This window comes from Callorhinus ursinus, unplaced genomic scaffold (genome assembly GCF_003265705.2).
Source record: "Callorhinus ursinus isolate GAN/ISIS: 27379988/994484 unplaced genomic scaffold, GSC_fseal_2.0 scaffold59, whole genome shotgun sequence".
In the NCBI taxonomy this organism is placed as follows: Eukaryota; Metazoa; Chordata; class Mammalia; order Carnivora; family Otariidae; genus Callorhinus; species Callorhinus ursinus.
The window spans coordinates 960,051-977,810 of NW_027397121.1; the positions used below are offsets into that span (position 1 = coordinate 960,051).

Consider the following 17,760-nt stretch of genomic DNA (forward strand, 5'->3'; position numbering starts at 1 on the left):
GACACATGAAAATTATATGAAATCAGAAATTCACTGTTTGTTAATAAAGTTTTATTGGAACATAGCTGCACCTGCTGATTTACATATTTCCCAGAGCTCCTTTTTCAGAGCTGAATAGTGCTGGCCACAAAGACCAAAAATAGTTACTATCTGGCCTTTTCAGAAAAAGTGTGGCAACCCCTACTCTATCCCCTTGTTCTACCTCATTTTTTATTCATAGCATTTGTCTCATCCACGGATACGTTACTTGGTTGTATGTTTATGTTTCCTTTGTACTGTCTCTTCCATTAACTGGCATGAAAGCTCTCCGAGCTGAGGCAGCTTTGGTTCCCAGCTATGTTCCCATCATGTGGGCACATGCCTGACAGGGAGCTGGTGCTCGCTGATACTTACTGGTTTGAAATGCGATCTCTGAAGTAGGACATTCCTGTATGTGAATGTCGGCTGTGCCTCTTACTAGCGGCATACCTTTGGGCAACTTTTTTTTTTTTTTTTTTTTTTAGGATATTTATTTATTTATTTGAGAGAAAGAGAAAGCATGAGCACAAGTGGGGGCGGAGGCAGGAGTGGCAGAGGGAGGGGAAGAAGCAGGCTCCCTGCTCAGGAGCCTACAGGGGGCTTAATCCCAGGACCCTGAGATCAGGACCTGAGCCGAAGGCAGACGCTTAACTGACAGCCACCCAGGTGCCCCTGCATAACTTTTAAAATCCATTCTAAGCCTCCAGGCAGAGATGAAGTTGACCTGGGCAGGAAACGAGCAGGAAACGCCCAGCACATGGCAAAGCGTTCTGTAAGGGGTCACCCCAGAGGGCCTCGTGCCGTGCCTTGCTTCTACTCCCCAAGGACAGGCAGAGAGAGACCTTAGCTTCTATAGTTATAGATGATGAAATCAGAGGAAAATAAGGCTCTGTGTTGGTTCTGAGCTCCCACCCCTGCTGCTCTGGGTGGGATCTTCCAGGCCTCCGTTCTCTGCTTCATTTGCTGGTTCAGTGAATGTTCTCTGGAGGCTTCTTATATGCCTGATACTGTGCACAAAGGTGACTGAGCTGCATGCCCTGCCAGGGAGGATCCACAGCCCATTGCTGGAGGCAGCCGCCGGAGCCAGCTGTCTGGTAAGGACTGAGCAACAGGACCCCAGGTGCCGTGGAAGCCCAGAGGAGGTGCCTCAGACAGCCCCTGGTCACGTGACCTGGGATCCTGCCATCATTCCGGTGCTGGAGGAGCTGACCCAGGGGAGCTGACCCCCTGTCCCAGATGGCTCTTCAGAGCTGAAAGCAGCCTGGCTTCTAAGAAAGAGCTGAACCTGCTGAGCCCGGCTGACTGCCAGGCCCAGCCCCCTCATTCAGGCCACATCTGCACTCTGGCATGAGCTCCATCTTAAACCCCTGTGTTCCATGCCAGGGCCTGTGGGAGAGCAGAGGGATGACTGAGTACAGACATGAGGACACGGGCCTTTCCATAGTAGCCGCTGACCTGCAGAGTGGCAGGAATGGAAGCCAGGAGAGTTGGCAGCCCTGTTCCCTCTCTGCCCCTGCCTAACCAGGGGAACTTGTGCAGATTCCTTCCCCACTCTGAACCTCAGTGTCCTCATCTGTGCACTGGCCACTTCAAGGGCCTCTCCTGCTGTGATGGCCCATTTGGTCATGGGAAGTGGCTGACCAATAAGGGTTGATCAGCACGCAGATGTTAGGTGGGACAAGGCCCCCACCGCAGTGACCTGCTAAGGAGGATTTACCTCCCACTCCCCAGAGTGCCGGTTGACTGGGAAAGACAGCCCCCCCCTTACCCTTAGGGCTGCAAAAGAAGACAGCTGTTAGGTTGTGGATTGCTGGGGCGCTGTGCTCGCTGACACTTTGACATCTCTCAGCCTAGCAACTTTGGTCTTGCCCAGAGGCACTTCCTCAGAGCAAAGCTGCCCTGAAGGGCAGGGCTGGGCGGGTGTTAGTGGGGAAACAGGGCTGAGGGGAGGGGAGGGAATAGCACTCAGAGCTGGGATGCTCACCAACATTGTCCCCACCCTCCCAGGTGGGAGTAGCGAGGGACCCCACCCAGGGGTGTAGAGTGAAAGGGTTGCAGGTTTGTCGGAGCCTGCTGTCCCCAATCACTTCGGATCCCTGCCCGAAGCACTGTCCGTCTCAGGCCTGGTGCTGCAGAACTCCCCAGGGGAAGACTGCCCGGCCCGCTGTGGCTCCCCATGTGCCATTACTGTGATCCCCCTGGGCCAACCCAGACTCCCCAGCGCTTCCCACCCCCCCACCCCCAACCCTGGCTTGTGTATGCACGAGTTCCTCTACCCCTTCTTTTTCAGCAGAGCTGTCTAGAGCAGGACTGCCCACCAGAACCCTTCTGGCTGGTGGCACTCTTCGCCATCCGTGCTGTGTGACACGGTCGCCAGGGCTCACACGCAGCCTTGGGCACTTGGCTGGTGTGATGGAGGGACTGAATCGTAACTGAATCGATGTAACTTCATTACATCTTAATTAATTGATATTGCCACACACGGCCAACGGCTGTCATGTCGGACAGTGACAGTTTGGGATTTTTGCATTTATCATTCCTTATCTCATTTTTAAAAAATGAGAGAAGTGTTTTTGAACTTGATGAGGATCGTGCCGAGTGTCTTTCAGGGCTTCCTCTTTCCATGCAACCGGACTTCGTACACGTCCTCCTGAGCTGCAATTCGTTCCTTTTCTCTTCCATTCCACTGTGTGAAGATAGCACCCTTTATCCTGCTAGGGAGCGTTTGGGCTGTTTCCAGCGTTTTGACATGTCAAGTAGCACTGTTTAGAACATTTTTTATTCTCGTTCGTGTGTCCTGGAGTGCACTTCCTGTAGGAGTGGGATTGTTGCCTGGTAGAATGGGTGAATGTTTAACTTTGGAAAACAATTTGGCGTTATCTTACAGAGCGTTTGTTCCAGCTTCTTCTGACCCACGTCCTCCTCAGCGCTCAGTATTCTTATTCTGGATTTTTGCCAATTGAATGAGGATGAAATGGTATTTTATTTGGTCTTAATTTGTATTTCCCTGTTTAAGGAGGTCAAGCATCTCTCATCGTGTTTATCAACCCCAGATATCTTTCTTTTCCTGTGTAATACCACCTCCTGTCTTCTGCCCCTCTTTCTCTTCTTTCTGTTGTAATTGTTCTTTCATATTGATTTGATAAAAGTTATTTACTTATGTTGCAAATGTCTCTTCCCAGTTTGAAAAAATAAGCAACATTTTGTATAATAATTCTTTTGATCAATGGCAGTTCTTCAGTGGATCAGTTTTGTCCTTTATGATCAGTGCTTTTTACATCTTTTAAAGGAAACACTTCACTCAAGGTCGGAACAGCTCTCTCTGTTTCCACTAAAACAGTTAAAATTTTGCTTTTTGCATATTTAAGTCCTTAGTTCATCTGTGGCTGGTTTTTGGGAATCCAGTTTCATTTTTTTTTTCCATGTGATAGTCATTTTCTCTAGTTCCTTCTTATTGAAGCCTCTGCTTCCTCGATAAATCTGCCAGGTGTGCCTTTGTGCATTGTGTGCTGTTCTTTGGTTAGCTTGTCTGTCTCAATGCCAATGTCATACAGCCTTCAGCACTGCAGCTTCACAGGAAGGCCACTACCTGGTCAAGCAGATTCTCTTTATTCTTTAGCAGTCCTTTAGCTATGCTTTGTCCATGGACATTTTAGAATCAGCAAGTTCCATGGAAAATTCTGTTTGGATTCTTTTTTTCTTTTTTTCTTTTTATTGTGTTAAAATACGCATAGCATAAAATTTACCATCTTAACTTTTTTTTTTGAGAGCAAAAGTGCATGCGCACACATATACACGTGAGTAGGTAGGGTGGGGCGGAGGGAGAGGGAGAGAGAATCTTAAGCAGGCTCCACATCGAGCGTGGAGCCTGATCCGGGGTTCGATCTCATGACCCTGAGATTCTGACCTGAGCCGAAATCAAGAGTCGGGCGCTTAACTGACTGAGCCACTCATGTGCCCCTATCTTAACTATTTTTAAGGAAACAGTTCAGTGGTATTAAGTACATTCACACTGTTGTGCACCATCCCCACCATCCATACCCATAGCTTTTCATCTTGTAAATCTGAAACTCTGTACCCATTAAAAAATAATTCCCCAGGGCACCTGGGTGGCTCAGATGGTTAAGCGTCTGCCTTTGGCTCAGGTCATGATCCCAGGGTCCTGGGATTGAGTCTCGCATCGGGCTCCCTGCTCCTTGGGAGCCTGCTTCTCCCTCTGCCTCTCTCTTTCTGTCTCTCATGAATAAATAAATAAAATCTTAAAAAAATAAAATAAAATACCTCCCCATTCTCCACTCTCCCCAGCCGCTGGCAAACACCATTATGCTTTGTCTTTATGATTTGGGCTACCCTAAGAATTTCATATAAGTGGAATCATGCAGCATTTGTCTTTTTGTCTCTGGCTTATTTCATTTAGCATAATGTCCTCAAGATTCATCCATGTTATACCATATTGCAGCATTTCTTTTTAAAGCTGAATAATATTTATGTATATACCATGTTTTGATAATCCATTCATTTGCTCAACTGGGGTTGCTTCCACCATAATGCTGCTAGGAACATGGGTGTAGAAGTATCTCTTTGAAATTCTGCTTTCAAAGGGATTGTGGAAGTGGAATTGCTGGGTCAGCTGGTAATTCTATTTTTAATTTTTGGAGGGAACACCCATACTCTTTTCCACAGCAGCTGTACCATTTTACATTCCTACCAACAGTGCACAGGGTTCTGCTTTCTCCATGTCCTCACTAACACTTGTTTTTTCTGTTTTTGTTTTGTTTTTTGATAGTAGCCATACTAATGGGTATGGGGTGGTATTTCACTGTAATTTCAATTTGCATTTCCCTGATAATTAGTGATGTTAAGCAGCTTTTCATGTGCGTATTGACCATTCATATATCTTCTTTGGAGAAATGTCTATTCAAATCCTTCACCCATTTTTGAATTGGGTTGTTTTGTTGTTGCTGAATTTTAGGAATTCTCTAATATTCTGGATATTAACCCTTTATCAGATACACGATTTAGAAATATTTTTCTCCCATTCTGTGGCTGCTCTGTAGATAGTGTCTTTTGATGCACAAAATTTTTAAATATTCCTGAAGTCCAGTTAGTCTAATTTTTTTGTTGCCTGTGCCTTTGGTGTCACATTCAAGAAACCGGTGCCAAATCCAGTGTCACAAAGCTTTTATACTATGATTTCTTCCAAGAGTTTTATGGTTTTAGGACATACATTTCGGTCCTTGAAGCATTTCAAGTTATTTTTGAATATGATGTTTGGTAAGGGTCCAGCTTCATTCTTTGGCATGTGTGTATCCAATTTTCCTAGCACCATTTGTTGAAAACACTGTCCTTCCCCCACTGAATGATCTAGGCACCCTTAAAATCATCTGACCATATATGCAGGGGTTTATTTCTGGACTGTATTCCATTGGTGTATATGTCTGTGCCAATACCACCCTGTTTTGATTACTGTAGCTTCATGATAGGCTTTGAAACCAGGGAAGTGTGTCTCCCATTTGTTCTTCTCTTTTCAAGATTGTTTTGGCTATTTGGACTTTCTTGAGATTCCATACGAATGTTAGGGTGTTTTTTTTCTATTTCCATAAAAAAATGTCATTGGCTTTTGATAGAGATTGCATTGAATCCTTAGATTTCTTTAGGTAGTATTGTCATGTTAACAGTATTAAGTCTTCTGATCCATGATGCATGTCCATTTAACTTTCATTTCTTTTGGCAATGTTTTATAGTTGTTATTGTAGAAACCTTTCACCTCCTCGGTTAAGTTAATTCCTAAGTCTTTTATTCTTTTTGATATTGTAAATGGAATTGTTTTTGTAATTTTCTTTTAAGAGGGTTCATTGCTTTTGTATCTGTTGGGATTTTAATGCCATTACACCTATATATCAAATTGGTGAGAATTGACATCTTCTTTTGTTCATACCCCCACCTTCCCACAGTCATCTACTTCCTTTGCCCTTCTCTTGGCTCTATGTGGCTGACCCCTAGGGTCACCCAGGGTGTCCTTGCCTATTGGGTTTCTGATGCATTTGAGTTTCTGCACAGGGTTTTTTGACAGTAGCTGAATTCCCTGCAGGACTCCCACAGGGCATCCTTGCCTCCATGATGACTTAGTTGGACTCCTAAATTAATTTCTTCTCCATGTGCCTTTGGCCCTAGGCATGGTAATGGATCCCCAATGTTGCTAGTTTGAGTGCTGTACTATTCATTGTTGGAGCCCTTAATTCTGTCCATACCATGGCAAGTAGTCCTTTCATTAAAGTCTTCATTTTAACCATCTGGGATTAATTCTGTTTTATGATAGGATTCTGATGGATAGTATCGTTTTTTTTTTTTTTTTTTAAATAACACTTTCTAATTGTTTTTGATATATTATAGCATTGATAGGAAAGTTAAGAAAATATGTCTGTTTAGATTCTTTGGAGTTTTCTATACTAGCAACCACATCATCTGCAACTAAGGGAATTTTTTCCCCTTATCTATTGCTTTTAATTTCCTTTTCTTGTTCTATTGCAATATCTAAGATCTCAAGTGTAATTTTGAATAGTAGTAGTAATAGGAGAATGCTCCTAACGTTTCCCCATTTAGAATATTTATTTTTTTTCACAAGTAACTTTAGTCAAATAATGAAGTTCCCTTCCTAGTTTAAATTTTTTTTTAAGTTATGTACTTTTTTATGTATGTTAGGATGATCTATTATTTTTTTTTTTTCTGTATGCTATTACTCTGAATGACATTATGGCTTTTCTTATATTATTCCTGTAGTACATCCAACCTAGTCATGGTAAACTGTGCTTTTATCTACTATTAGATTCAGTTTATTGATACTCTAAGTTTTTGCATCTATATCCATGAGTGAAATGGGCATGTAATTTGCCTTCCTCATTCCTGCCTTAACTGATTGTGATATTAGATTTCAAAGAATGAATTGGGTAGTGTATTAGTCCATTCAGGCTACTCTAACAAAATATAGATTAGGTAGCTTATAAACAGCAAACATTTATTTCTCATAGTTCTGGAGGCTGAAAATCCACGATCAGGGTGCCAGCATGGTCAAGTGAGAGCTCTCTTCTGGGTCACAGACTTACCCATTGTATGGTCACATGGCAGAAGGAGGTTTGTGGGATCTCTCGTATCAGAGCACTAATACCTCCACCCTCAAGACCTAATCACCTCCCAAAGACCCCACCTTCTAACACCATCACATTGAGCATTAGGATTCAACATGTGAATTTGGGGGTGGGGGCAGGGGACAAACTTATAACCACAGCACATAGTATTCCTTCTTATTTTTTCATCTGCAAGAGTTTGTGTTAATCTGTGATAATCACTTCTTTGACAATTTGATCTCACCTGTAAAATTGTGCCTGGTGTATTCTTTGCAGGGAGATTTCTAACTGAGCTTCAATGCCTTTGATAGTTATTACACTAGTCAACTTCTTGACTTCTTTTAGAGTCAGTTTTGGTAGTTCTATCTTTTTTTTTTTTTTAGATATTTGTCATTATTTCTGATTTCAAATTTATTGGTATGAAATTGATAGTATTTTCTTATTTTTTAATCTGTTTTACTTGCAGTTTTGGTTTTTTAAATCTTAACTATGTTTTATTTGTACCTTATCTCTTTTCTGTTTCTTGATAAATCTTGCCAGACATTTGTCTATTGTGCTAGTCTTTAACAAACCAACTTCTGGATTTGTTGAATCTTACTGTATATTTGTATTCTATTTTATTACTTCTGCCTTCCATACTGGTGTAGCCTATTGCTTTCATAACATTTAGTTATAAGTAATTTTTATTCTGATTTGTACTTTGATCTATGACATATTTATATACTATTTTTAATTTCTAAATATGTGAGGATTTTTCATTTATATTTTATTACAATTATGTAGTATTTAGAGATCTTATCTATATGATAATTATTCTTTAAAATTTATTGAGGCTTTCTTTCTGACCTAGTATATTGGCAGTTTTTATAAACGTTCTGTGTGTGCTTGCAGAGAATGGTTATTTAATTACTGGACGGGGACATCTATATTTGTTCATTGGATCCAGCTTGTTAATTTTATTAAGACCTTTGGCTATCTCCATCTGCTGACTTTCTACCTGTTTGGCTTGCCAATAATAAATAAGTGGGTAGACTTGTTAATTTCTCCCAGAGGTCCCATTTGTTTTTACTTTATATATAGTAGAGGTTATTTTATTAGGTTCATATGTGATTAGAATCGTTATGTCTTCTTCATGAATTGGATCTTTTATCACTATGTAGTAGCTCTCTCTATAATGATACTTTGGGTCTTTAAGGTCTATGTATTTTATTTTACTGAAGTTATATCAACTTGCTTTTGACTCTAGTAAGACCATTGTATCTGGCTTCACCTTTTTACTTCAAACTTTTTTATGTTCTTATGCTTTAGATCTGTTATGACAGCCCATAGCTATTACTTGTGTTTCTTTTGTCAAATTTGACAGTCTCTGACCTAACTAGTGAGTTGATTCTAGGTAACTTTAATGTAACTATTGAAATATTTGGACTTGTTTCTATAATCTTTTATCTGTCATACTTTTTCTGTTTCTATTTCCTCCCTTTTGGCTTTTAAATAAATGATCCCTCCTTCTTCTCTCTAACAAGACAAGTACTGTAACACACTCTCAGGTCCTTGATTTTGTCATCCCTCACTCCACCCTTACTGTTGATATTTTCTAGAATTTTATCTCTAGGTTATTAGGACTAAGCTGCCCATCTGTGTCTCTCTTTTATTTTAATTTAAAAAAATTTTTTAAAGATTTTATTTATTTTTGAGAGAGAACACACGTGCAAGCACAAGTTGGGGGAAGGGGCAGAGGGAGAAGCAGACTCCCTGCTGAGCAAGGAGCCCCATGCGGGACTCGATCCCAGGACCCTGGGATCATGACCTGAGCTGAAGGCAGACACTTAATTGACTGAACCACCCAGGCACTCCCTCTTTAAAAATTTTTTTAGCAATTTTATTTATTAGAGAGAGGGACAAGCTGACTCCCTGCTGAGCTCGGAGCCTGATGTGGGGCTCGATCCCATGACCCTGAGATCATGACCTGAGCTGAAATCAAGAGTCAGATGCTTAACTGACTCAGGGGACCCAGGGGCCCCCTCTGTGTCTCTTGTAAGCATTCTGTATCCTTTAAGATAACAACAAACCAAGTGGATGCCGACACTCACAGCGGCTTGGGGAAGTTATGTAATGCAGTTTAATAAAACCCTCCCACTGCTTCCTGACTCTGTGTTGTGGTTTCCCTGTGCTCTTGTTCCCCTAATGCACAGTCCCTAGGAGATGGGAGGGTGTGGCCTGTGCCAGCCATAACTGGAACCCCAATGTCCTGGCTCCCTCCAGTCCTCCAGGCTTCCTGGTTCCCCCACAAGGTCTCACACTGGTCTATCCCAGCAGTTACTACTCTCCTTCAGGCCTGGCCACCCTAATCAAGAGCAGATTTCCCCTGTGGGTGGTCTGAGCAGGATCCCTTCCCTTTGGCTTTTCTTTAAAAAAAAAAAAGAAAGAAAGAAAAGTGTTTTTCTTGTTTTTTGTTTTTTAAGGAATTACCAAGGTATTTGATCACCCCATATTCCCGTAATTCCTGCAGCATCTGCTGAATTGGTTTCTCATTTTATTTGAGTATTCTCTCTAAAAGTTGTTTGATGTGTGTCTAATGGTGAATCTAATTTTGGTGGTGTATCTAATTAAATCTGACAGGTAATTTTTATAATGTTTTAAAGTAGTAGAGTAGTAGTTTTATAATGTTATTTGAATGCATATAAAATTTTAGGTTCAAGTTTCATTCCTTTGTTCTTTTAAGAATGTCACTGCATTGTCCCCTGACAGCCAGTATTGCTGTTGGGAAAAGTCTGATGTCGGTTTGGTTCTTGCTCTTGGTAGATGCTATGTTCTTTCTCTCTGGAAGTTATTAGAGTGGTTTATTTGTATCTGATTTTCTTAAATTTTGATATAATATCCCTAGAATAGGCTTTTCCTCACTTGTCCTGTTGACAATGAAATTGCTCTTTCAGTACTAAGCCATTTGTTTTAAATTTGGGGAAATTCTGTCCATTATTTCTTCAGATAGTTCCTCCTTGCCAGCTTAATTTTTTTCCTGGGACCTCTGTTATCTGGATGTTGCCCCTTCTATTTATAGCCTCCACAGTATTTAAATTATATTTTGATTTCTTATTCTCTTCCTCTTTTTCTTTTTTTTTTTCAAAGATTTTATTTATTTTAGAGAAAGAGAGAGAGCAAGCAGGGCTAGCGGCAGAGGGAGAGGGAGAGAATGTCTAGCAAACTCCGCATTGCATGCAGAGCCCAACTCAGGTTTCGATCTCACACCCTGAGATCATGACCTGAGCCAAAACCAAGAGTCAGACGCTTAACCCACTGAGCTACCCAGGCACCTCTCTCTTTCTCCTTTTCCTGGGAGAGCCCTAAATCTTATCTTCTCATATTATCTTCTCATATTACTGTGTATCTTATTTCTTGTGTTATTTCATGATTAGGCTTTTATCTACTATGTCTTTACCCTTGTTTTTTATGATAAAAATTTTTCATGTTAATATCCTTCGTTATTTCTTTTACTGTATTGATCATGTTTCTCTCACATCAGTCTGTTTTAATCATTTTCCTTCTATTGGTATCTGTTTTATAGGTTTTTTTTGGGGGGGCAGGGAGCACTAGTTATCCTTCTTAAGAGTTTCCTTCGTTTAGCTGGTAAATTTGTTTCCCTGAGAATATTTGCTATTCTGTATGGCACTACTTAATAGAAAAAGATTTAAGGCCAGATCTTCATCTCTGATAGGCCCATGGGGCTAAAGAACTGAGAATATCACAGTTACCCACTCATGTTTGTACTCTCCCCACCAAACAACTGGCCTTGCTATGTGTGACTGCATGAGTCATATACTACACAACTCCGGGAGTCAGTATTCATTTAGATGATGATGAGAACGGCACCTCCTACCATTCTGTAATATGGCAACCCTGCAGGTCTTCACCTTCAAACCCTCAGCTAGAAGCAGATTTGGAAGGAGGCAATTACCCTTGATTTTAATCCACCAGTTCTGGGGCTTTGGAGGGGGTAGATGGAGGAATGAATGCCTAAGGCTTCAACTCCTCTTCCAGAAAGGCCCTGGCAGATTCCCTGAGTTTACCTCCAGTGGATTCCCCAGCTGGTGCTCTGGGGTGGTTGACACCGATTTCTTCAGTGAAGGGACACACAATGATTGTTCTGAGGCATCAGTGGGTGAGGGCAAGAATCGTGCTTGAACTGTCTTATTTTCCTTGAACTGCTTACTTTGTCTGCTAGTTGCCTTCAACCCCAGGTTACAAACATCCTCCCCCACACCCGTTCAGAAGCACTCTTCTTCCGGTGTTCCTTGAGATTTTCATTTTGTAAAAGTTCCTAGATTCTCTCTCTGTTTCTTCAGAGTTGATTTGCTAAAGGGAGCCAATTACTGCTAATTTTCCATATTTTACTTTCCCACAGTAAAGCTCTTCTCTTTCTTTTTTTAACATTAAAAATAAAAACTGCCCGTTATTTTACCAGCAGGAACGGGTTTATTCGGGGATGAAAGAGAATTGCAATCTGGGACAGACAAGCTGTGGCAAAACCAGAGGCGAGTCTGGAGAACAAAAGGAGAGGTAGGCTTTTTATGGAGAAAGGGAGTAAGTCAGGAAGGCTGCTATAAAGGAAAAACCCATTGGAATCAACAGGGAGTTGGAAGTATAGTGCCTTCTCATTGGCTGAGCTGTTGCCAGAGGGAGAAGGAAAGTGTTTCTTTCTGAAGCTGGCAAAGTAAAGTAGTATCCGTTTGCACGGTCAAGTCCCTCTCTTCCTGTTGGGTTCGCAAGTGACTCTGAGTGGTAGAGCTTGAGAGCTCCCCCTGCGGGAACCTCCCAACTTCATTTTAGTGGGGTTTCCCATGATTAATTTTCACACTTTTTAAAACAACAACTTTTATTTTTAAACTTTTATTTTCTAGTTACAAGAATAGTGCATGTTTATTTCAAATAAGCAAAAAGAATATCACTACTACCCCAATATAACAACTGTTAACATTTTGGTTTGGTGACTTGCCTGTCATTTTGCTTTGTTATCTGATTTCTAACTACTGGTTTCAACCTGGACTTTAATATAACATGTATATTTCCCAACTTCCCTAACATGATTTTGCAGTCATTTTTTGGTTACATAATATTCCATCATCTAGACAAAGCATAATTTAGCCGGTTTTCTGTTGTTGGCTATCTGGATGATTTCCCTCTTCCTTTTATTATATATTATTCTCTAATAAACGTTCTTATAGATATTGTTCACATCCTTAATTATTTCCTTAGGTTAAATTCTTAGAAGTGAAATTTCAGGCCACAGGCTTTTTAAGGTTCCATACACTACCCTCCAGATACAGAGCTTATCTCCAGAAAAGTTATATAATTATGGTTTTATATCATGAGCATGTGCATTTCCATACACCCCTACCTAAACTGGGTGTTAACTTTGTCATCTGCTGTTGTCTTTTTCTCAATCCAGCTTGTCTTGGGCATTTTACTTCTCGTTTCTGTACTCGCATAGAGCTGAGCTGATTGTTCACCAAGATGCATGCATTCAAGTAGTTTGAAATAAATTTTACCTCTAGATAAGTGAATATAAAAATCACCTGTAATCCTCCTGATCAAATGTAGCTACTGTGGACATTTTTACACAGTATCTTTTTTCTAGATTTAAATATAAGCCTTGGGTTTTATTTTTTGGTGTTCTTTTTTAGTCCCATTGCATTGTTATTTTGTATACAATTATGGGAGAATTCCTTTGCTCAATTCCAGCTTGCTCATTTGCTCTTCTTCATAGGTGTCCATTCTATTTTTCCATCTAGTTTTTTTTTTTTTTTTTTTAAAGATTTTTTTATTTTTTTGAGAGAGAGTGAGTGCACAAGCAGGAGAGGAAGAGGGAGAGAGAGAATCTCAAGCAGATGGCCTGCTGGGCATGGAGCCCAACTTGGGGCTCAATCCCAGGACCCTGAGATCATGACCTGAACTGAAATCAAGAGTCAGATGCTCAACTGACTGAACCACACAGGTACCCTAGTTGTTTTTTTTTTTCTTTCTATAACTATACTTTTATTTTCAAGAGTTCTAATTAGTTCTTGTTCTTGTTTTCAGGATGTGATATTTATCCTTCTGAGGATATTAACTCTGATATTTTTTGACCTATAATTCACATATAACATTGTTAATTTCAGGTGTACAACACAATGATTCAATATTTGTATATATTGCAAAATGAACACGATAAATCTAGTTAACATCTATCAGTACACACAATTATCATCATTTTCCTTGTTATGAGAACCTTTAAGATCTGTCTTAGCAACTTTCAAATATACAATACAGTATTATTAACTATAGTCACCATGCTGTAAATTACGTCCCCATGACTTACTTATTTTATAACTGATGTATGTACCTTTTGACCCCCTTCACCCATTTTGCTCACGCCCTATCCCTCACCTCTGGCAACCAGCAATCTGTTCTCTTTTATCTGTGAATTCAGTTTTCTTTGGTTTTGGATTCCACATACAAATGAGCTCACATGGTATTTATCTTTCTCTGTCTGACTTATTACGTTTAGCATATGCCTTTAAGGTCCATCCATGTTGTTACAGATGGCAAGACTTCTTTTTTATGGTGAAATAACATCCCAATGTATATATATATACACCACATTATTTTTTATCCATTCGTCATCAGTGGACATTTAGGTTGTTTCCATGTCTTGGTTTTTATAAATAATGCAGTGAACAATGGGGGTGCATATTATCTTTTTGAGTTAGTGTTTTTGTTGTGGGGTTTTTTTCCCAGATAAATACCCAGAAGTTGAATTGTTGGATCATATGGTAGTTCTAATTTTAAGTTTTTGAGGAAACTCTATACTGTTTTCCGTAGTGGCTGCATCAGTTTACATTTCCACCAGCATTGTACAAGGGTTCTCTTTTCTCCATATCCTTACCAGCACTTGTTATTTCTTGTCTTTTGGATCATAGCCATTCCTAAGAGGTGTGAGGTGATATCTCACTGTGGTTTTGATTTGCATTTCCTTGATGATGAGTGATGTTGAGCATCTTTTCATATATCTGTTGGCCATCTTGTATATCTTTTTTGGAAAAAATGTCTGTTCAGATCCTCTGCCCATTTTAAATTGGATTGTTGGGTTTTTGCTGTCAAGTTGTATGGGTTCTTTATGTATTTTACATATTAACCCCTTATCAGATATATGGTTTACAAATATCTTCTCCCATTCAGTAGGTTGCCTTTTTATTTTGTTGATGGTTTCCTTTGTAAACAGAAGCTTTTTAGTTTGATGTTTTTCCACTTGTTTATTTTTGCCTTTCTTGCTTCCAAAAAATCATCCAACTCCAAAAAATCATCACCAACACTGATGTCAAGGAGCTTACCACCCCTGTTTTCTTCTAGGAGTTTTATGGTTTCAGATCAAGTCTTTAATCCATTTTGAGTTAATTTTTGTGCATGGTGTAAGGTAGTGGTACAGTTTTCTCCTGCATGTGGCTATCCAGTTTACCCAACACCCTGTGCTGAAGAGACTCTCCCTTCCCCATTGCATATTCTTGGCTCCTTTGTCATAAATTGGGTATGTGTGCGTGGGTTTACATACGGGCTCTGTATTCATTTCCATTGATCTGTATGTCTGTTTTTATCCAATACCATACTGTTTTGATTACTATAGCTTTATAATTTAGTTTGAAATCAGGGGGTGTGATGTCTTCAACTTTGTTCTTTTTTCTCAACATGGCTTTGTCTACTTAGAGCCTTTTGTGGTTCTATACATATTTTGGGGATTGTTCTATTTCTGTGAAAAATGCCAGAATTTTGATGGAGGTTGCTTTGAATCTGTAGATCGCTTTGGGTAATATGAACATTTTAATAATATTGATTCTTCCAGTTCGTAAGCACAAAATATCTTTCCATTTATTGTGTCTTCTTCAGTTCTTTCATTAATGTCTTAAGAGTTTTCTGTGTAGAGGTCTTTCACCTCCTTGGTTAAATTAATTTCTAGGTATTTTGTTCTTTTGGATACAGTTATAAATGGGATTGTTTTCTTTATTTCTCTTTATGATAATTTGTTATTACTATATAGAAATGCAACAAATTTTTGTATATTGATTTTTGTATCCTGTAACTATACTAAATTCATTTATTAGTTCTAATGTTTTTTTGGTGGCTTCTTTAGGGTTTTCTCTATATGTCATCTGCAAATAGTGATAGCTTTACTTTTTCCCTTCCAGTTTGATGCCTTGTATCTCTTTTTTCCTCCCTAAGGTCTAGCTAAGACCTCCAGTACTATGTTGAATAAAAGTGGCAGGAACAGATATCCTTGTCTTGTTCCTGATCTTAGAGGAAAAGCTTTCAGCTTTTCACCATTGACTAAGATGTTAGTTTGTAGACTTGTCATATATGGCTTCTATTATGTTGAGGAATGCTCCTTCTTTTTTTTTTAAGATTTTTTTTTATTTATTTGAGAGAGAGAGAATGAGAGATAGAAAGCACGAGAGGGAAGAGGGTCAGAGGGAGAAGCAGACTCCCTGCTGAGCAGGGAGTCCGATGTGGGACTCAATCCTGGGACTCCAGGATCATGACCTGAGCTGAAGGCAGTTGCTTAACCAACTGAGCCACCCAGGTGCCTGAGGAATGCTCCTTCTATACCCACTTTTTTTTTTAGAGTTTTTGTCATGAAAGGGTGTCAGATTTTGTCAGATGTTTTTTCTGCATCTAATGAGTTGGTCATCTGATTTTTATCCTTCCTTTTGTTTATGTGGCATATATCACATTGATTTTGTGAACGCTGAACCATTCTTGCATCCCCGGAGTAAATTCCATTTGATCATGATGTATGATCCTTTTAATATATTGATGAATATGGTTTGCTAATATTTTGTTGAGGATTTTGCATCTATGTTCATCTAACTCTGATTTTTTTTTTAATTCAATTAGCCAACTAATAGTACCTCATTTGTTTCAGGTGTAGTGTTCAATAAATTAGGAAAATGGGCACTAACTCTGATTTCTAAAAGAATCCTCTTCTGTTATCTCTGTCACTTTTCCTTCCTCTTTCATTCTTCTGTTTGTGGAATTTATCTTTCTTTTACAACATTCTCCTTAAATGGGTGCTGACTCTTGGCTATGTACTCATCTCTGCACTCAAGTCTTCTGTTGGCCTGGCTGCCAGTGCTGTTTCTATTCATGCTGGTTTCCCCCACCCCCTTCAGCTAGCTAAGTACTCTAGCCTTGGGGTAAAAGCTGCTGCCTTCCCCCTGCACATAAGGATGGAGGGAGACCAACTAACCCAGCTCAGGCAAACACAGTTCCCCAGACTGGTAATCTCCTTGACATGCCCAGGGTCCTTCCTACTCCCTGTGTAGGTGACTGCAAACTTTGGGGTATACTAGTCGCCCTCCTACTTTGTACAGAACCTTCTGTATGTGCTTTGGGCTGTGGTTTCCTCAATCCACATGAGCCCATCTGCTTTCTATCTTTCAGGATTTCTCTACTTGTCTGGGCCATTGAAGGCATTCTTTCTCGCCTTCCAGTGCTACCGTGGACTCTTTTTTCATCCTTCTGTTATGTCTAGGGACTTGGGGTGGAATGGAGGAGGCAGTTTAGCAAATCATCCAAACACTTCTTTGTTTCTCCTATGCAGAGTATGGGCACCTATGAGTTGGTTAACTGAGAGCATAGTCTTGGAGTCAAGTACACAGGGATTTGAATCTCAGCCGTTCTTAGTAGCTGTGTGACTTTAAGCAATTTTCTTAATCTCTCCAAGTCTCTCTTGCCTTATCTAGTAAATGGGGATAACCCTTGTTGTGAGGCTTCAATGAGCTAAGGCCCGCAAAGCCCTCAGCAGGGCCTCTAGCAGAGTGAGCACTCAGTGTTTAATCTCTTGGTTATTTTTATCAGAGTTATTATTTTTTTTTGTTTTTATTAAGTTAAACCCAGTTAACAGAAGAGCACAGAGAAACCCTTTTCCATCCATCTTATTTGGACTTGGAGTTTCTTCTTCCAGCCCTTCTCCCAGCCTCACAGGGAATAAACAGACTGACTTCCCCCCCTCTGCTCTCTCTACAGCTCAGCTCCACCAGCTGGAGGGGCTGAGGACCATTGGCATCACCACCAACGGCATCAACCTAGCCCGGCTGCTCCCTCAGCTTCAGAAGGCTGGTCTCAGTGCCATCAACATCAGCCTGGATACACTGGTGCCGGCCAAATTTGAGTTCATCGTTCGCAGGAAAGGTGAGCCAGTGTGGTTTGCAGTGGAGGGCGGCCCTCCAAGGGCCCACATAGCACAGGAGCCATGGCAAGGGGCCTGGTTGCTTCCTTTTGGTGTGTGAGCTGCAGATAAACCTGAGCATTTATTCCTCACCCCTCACCTTCGCCAGATGTCTTCTGTCTCTATAGCCAAACCCATACCCTTGGGAAATCTGGGGGATCAGATGCTAAGACCTGTGGTGACCAGTCTCCTTATGCCCTGCCCCCAGTGTGCCCAAGACTGAGAGGGTTGCTAGTGTGCAGGCCTTTCCATTTTAAAATCAAGGCAGTCCCTGGCAGATGGGACAAGTTGATTACCCTGTAATGAGCTCTGAGGAAATGTGGGGCAGCCCAGGGTGGAAGCAGCTGCCTTGAGGTGCCAGGGTCA

General features: G+C 40.6%; 1 protein-coding gene across 3 annotated transcripts in view; it reads left to right on the forward strand.

Moving 5' to 3' along the window:
* MOCS1 (molybdenum cofactor synthesis 1) overlaps positions 1–17,760 on the forward strand; it is a 37,165-nt gene that overhangs the window by 9,479 nt on the left and 9,926 nt on the right. For all 3 annotated transcript variants that reach the window (XM_025862413.2, XM_025862414.2, XM_025862415.2), the window contains exon 4: positions 17,193–17,357. In XM_025862413.2, the coding sequence (XP_025718198.2) occupies positions 17,193–17,357 (165 nt within the window). The remainder of the gene's footprint in view (positions 1–17,192; positions 17,358–17,760) is intronic.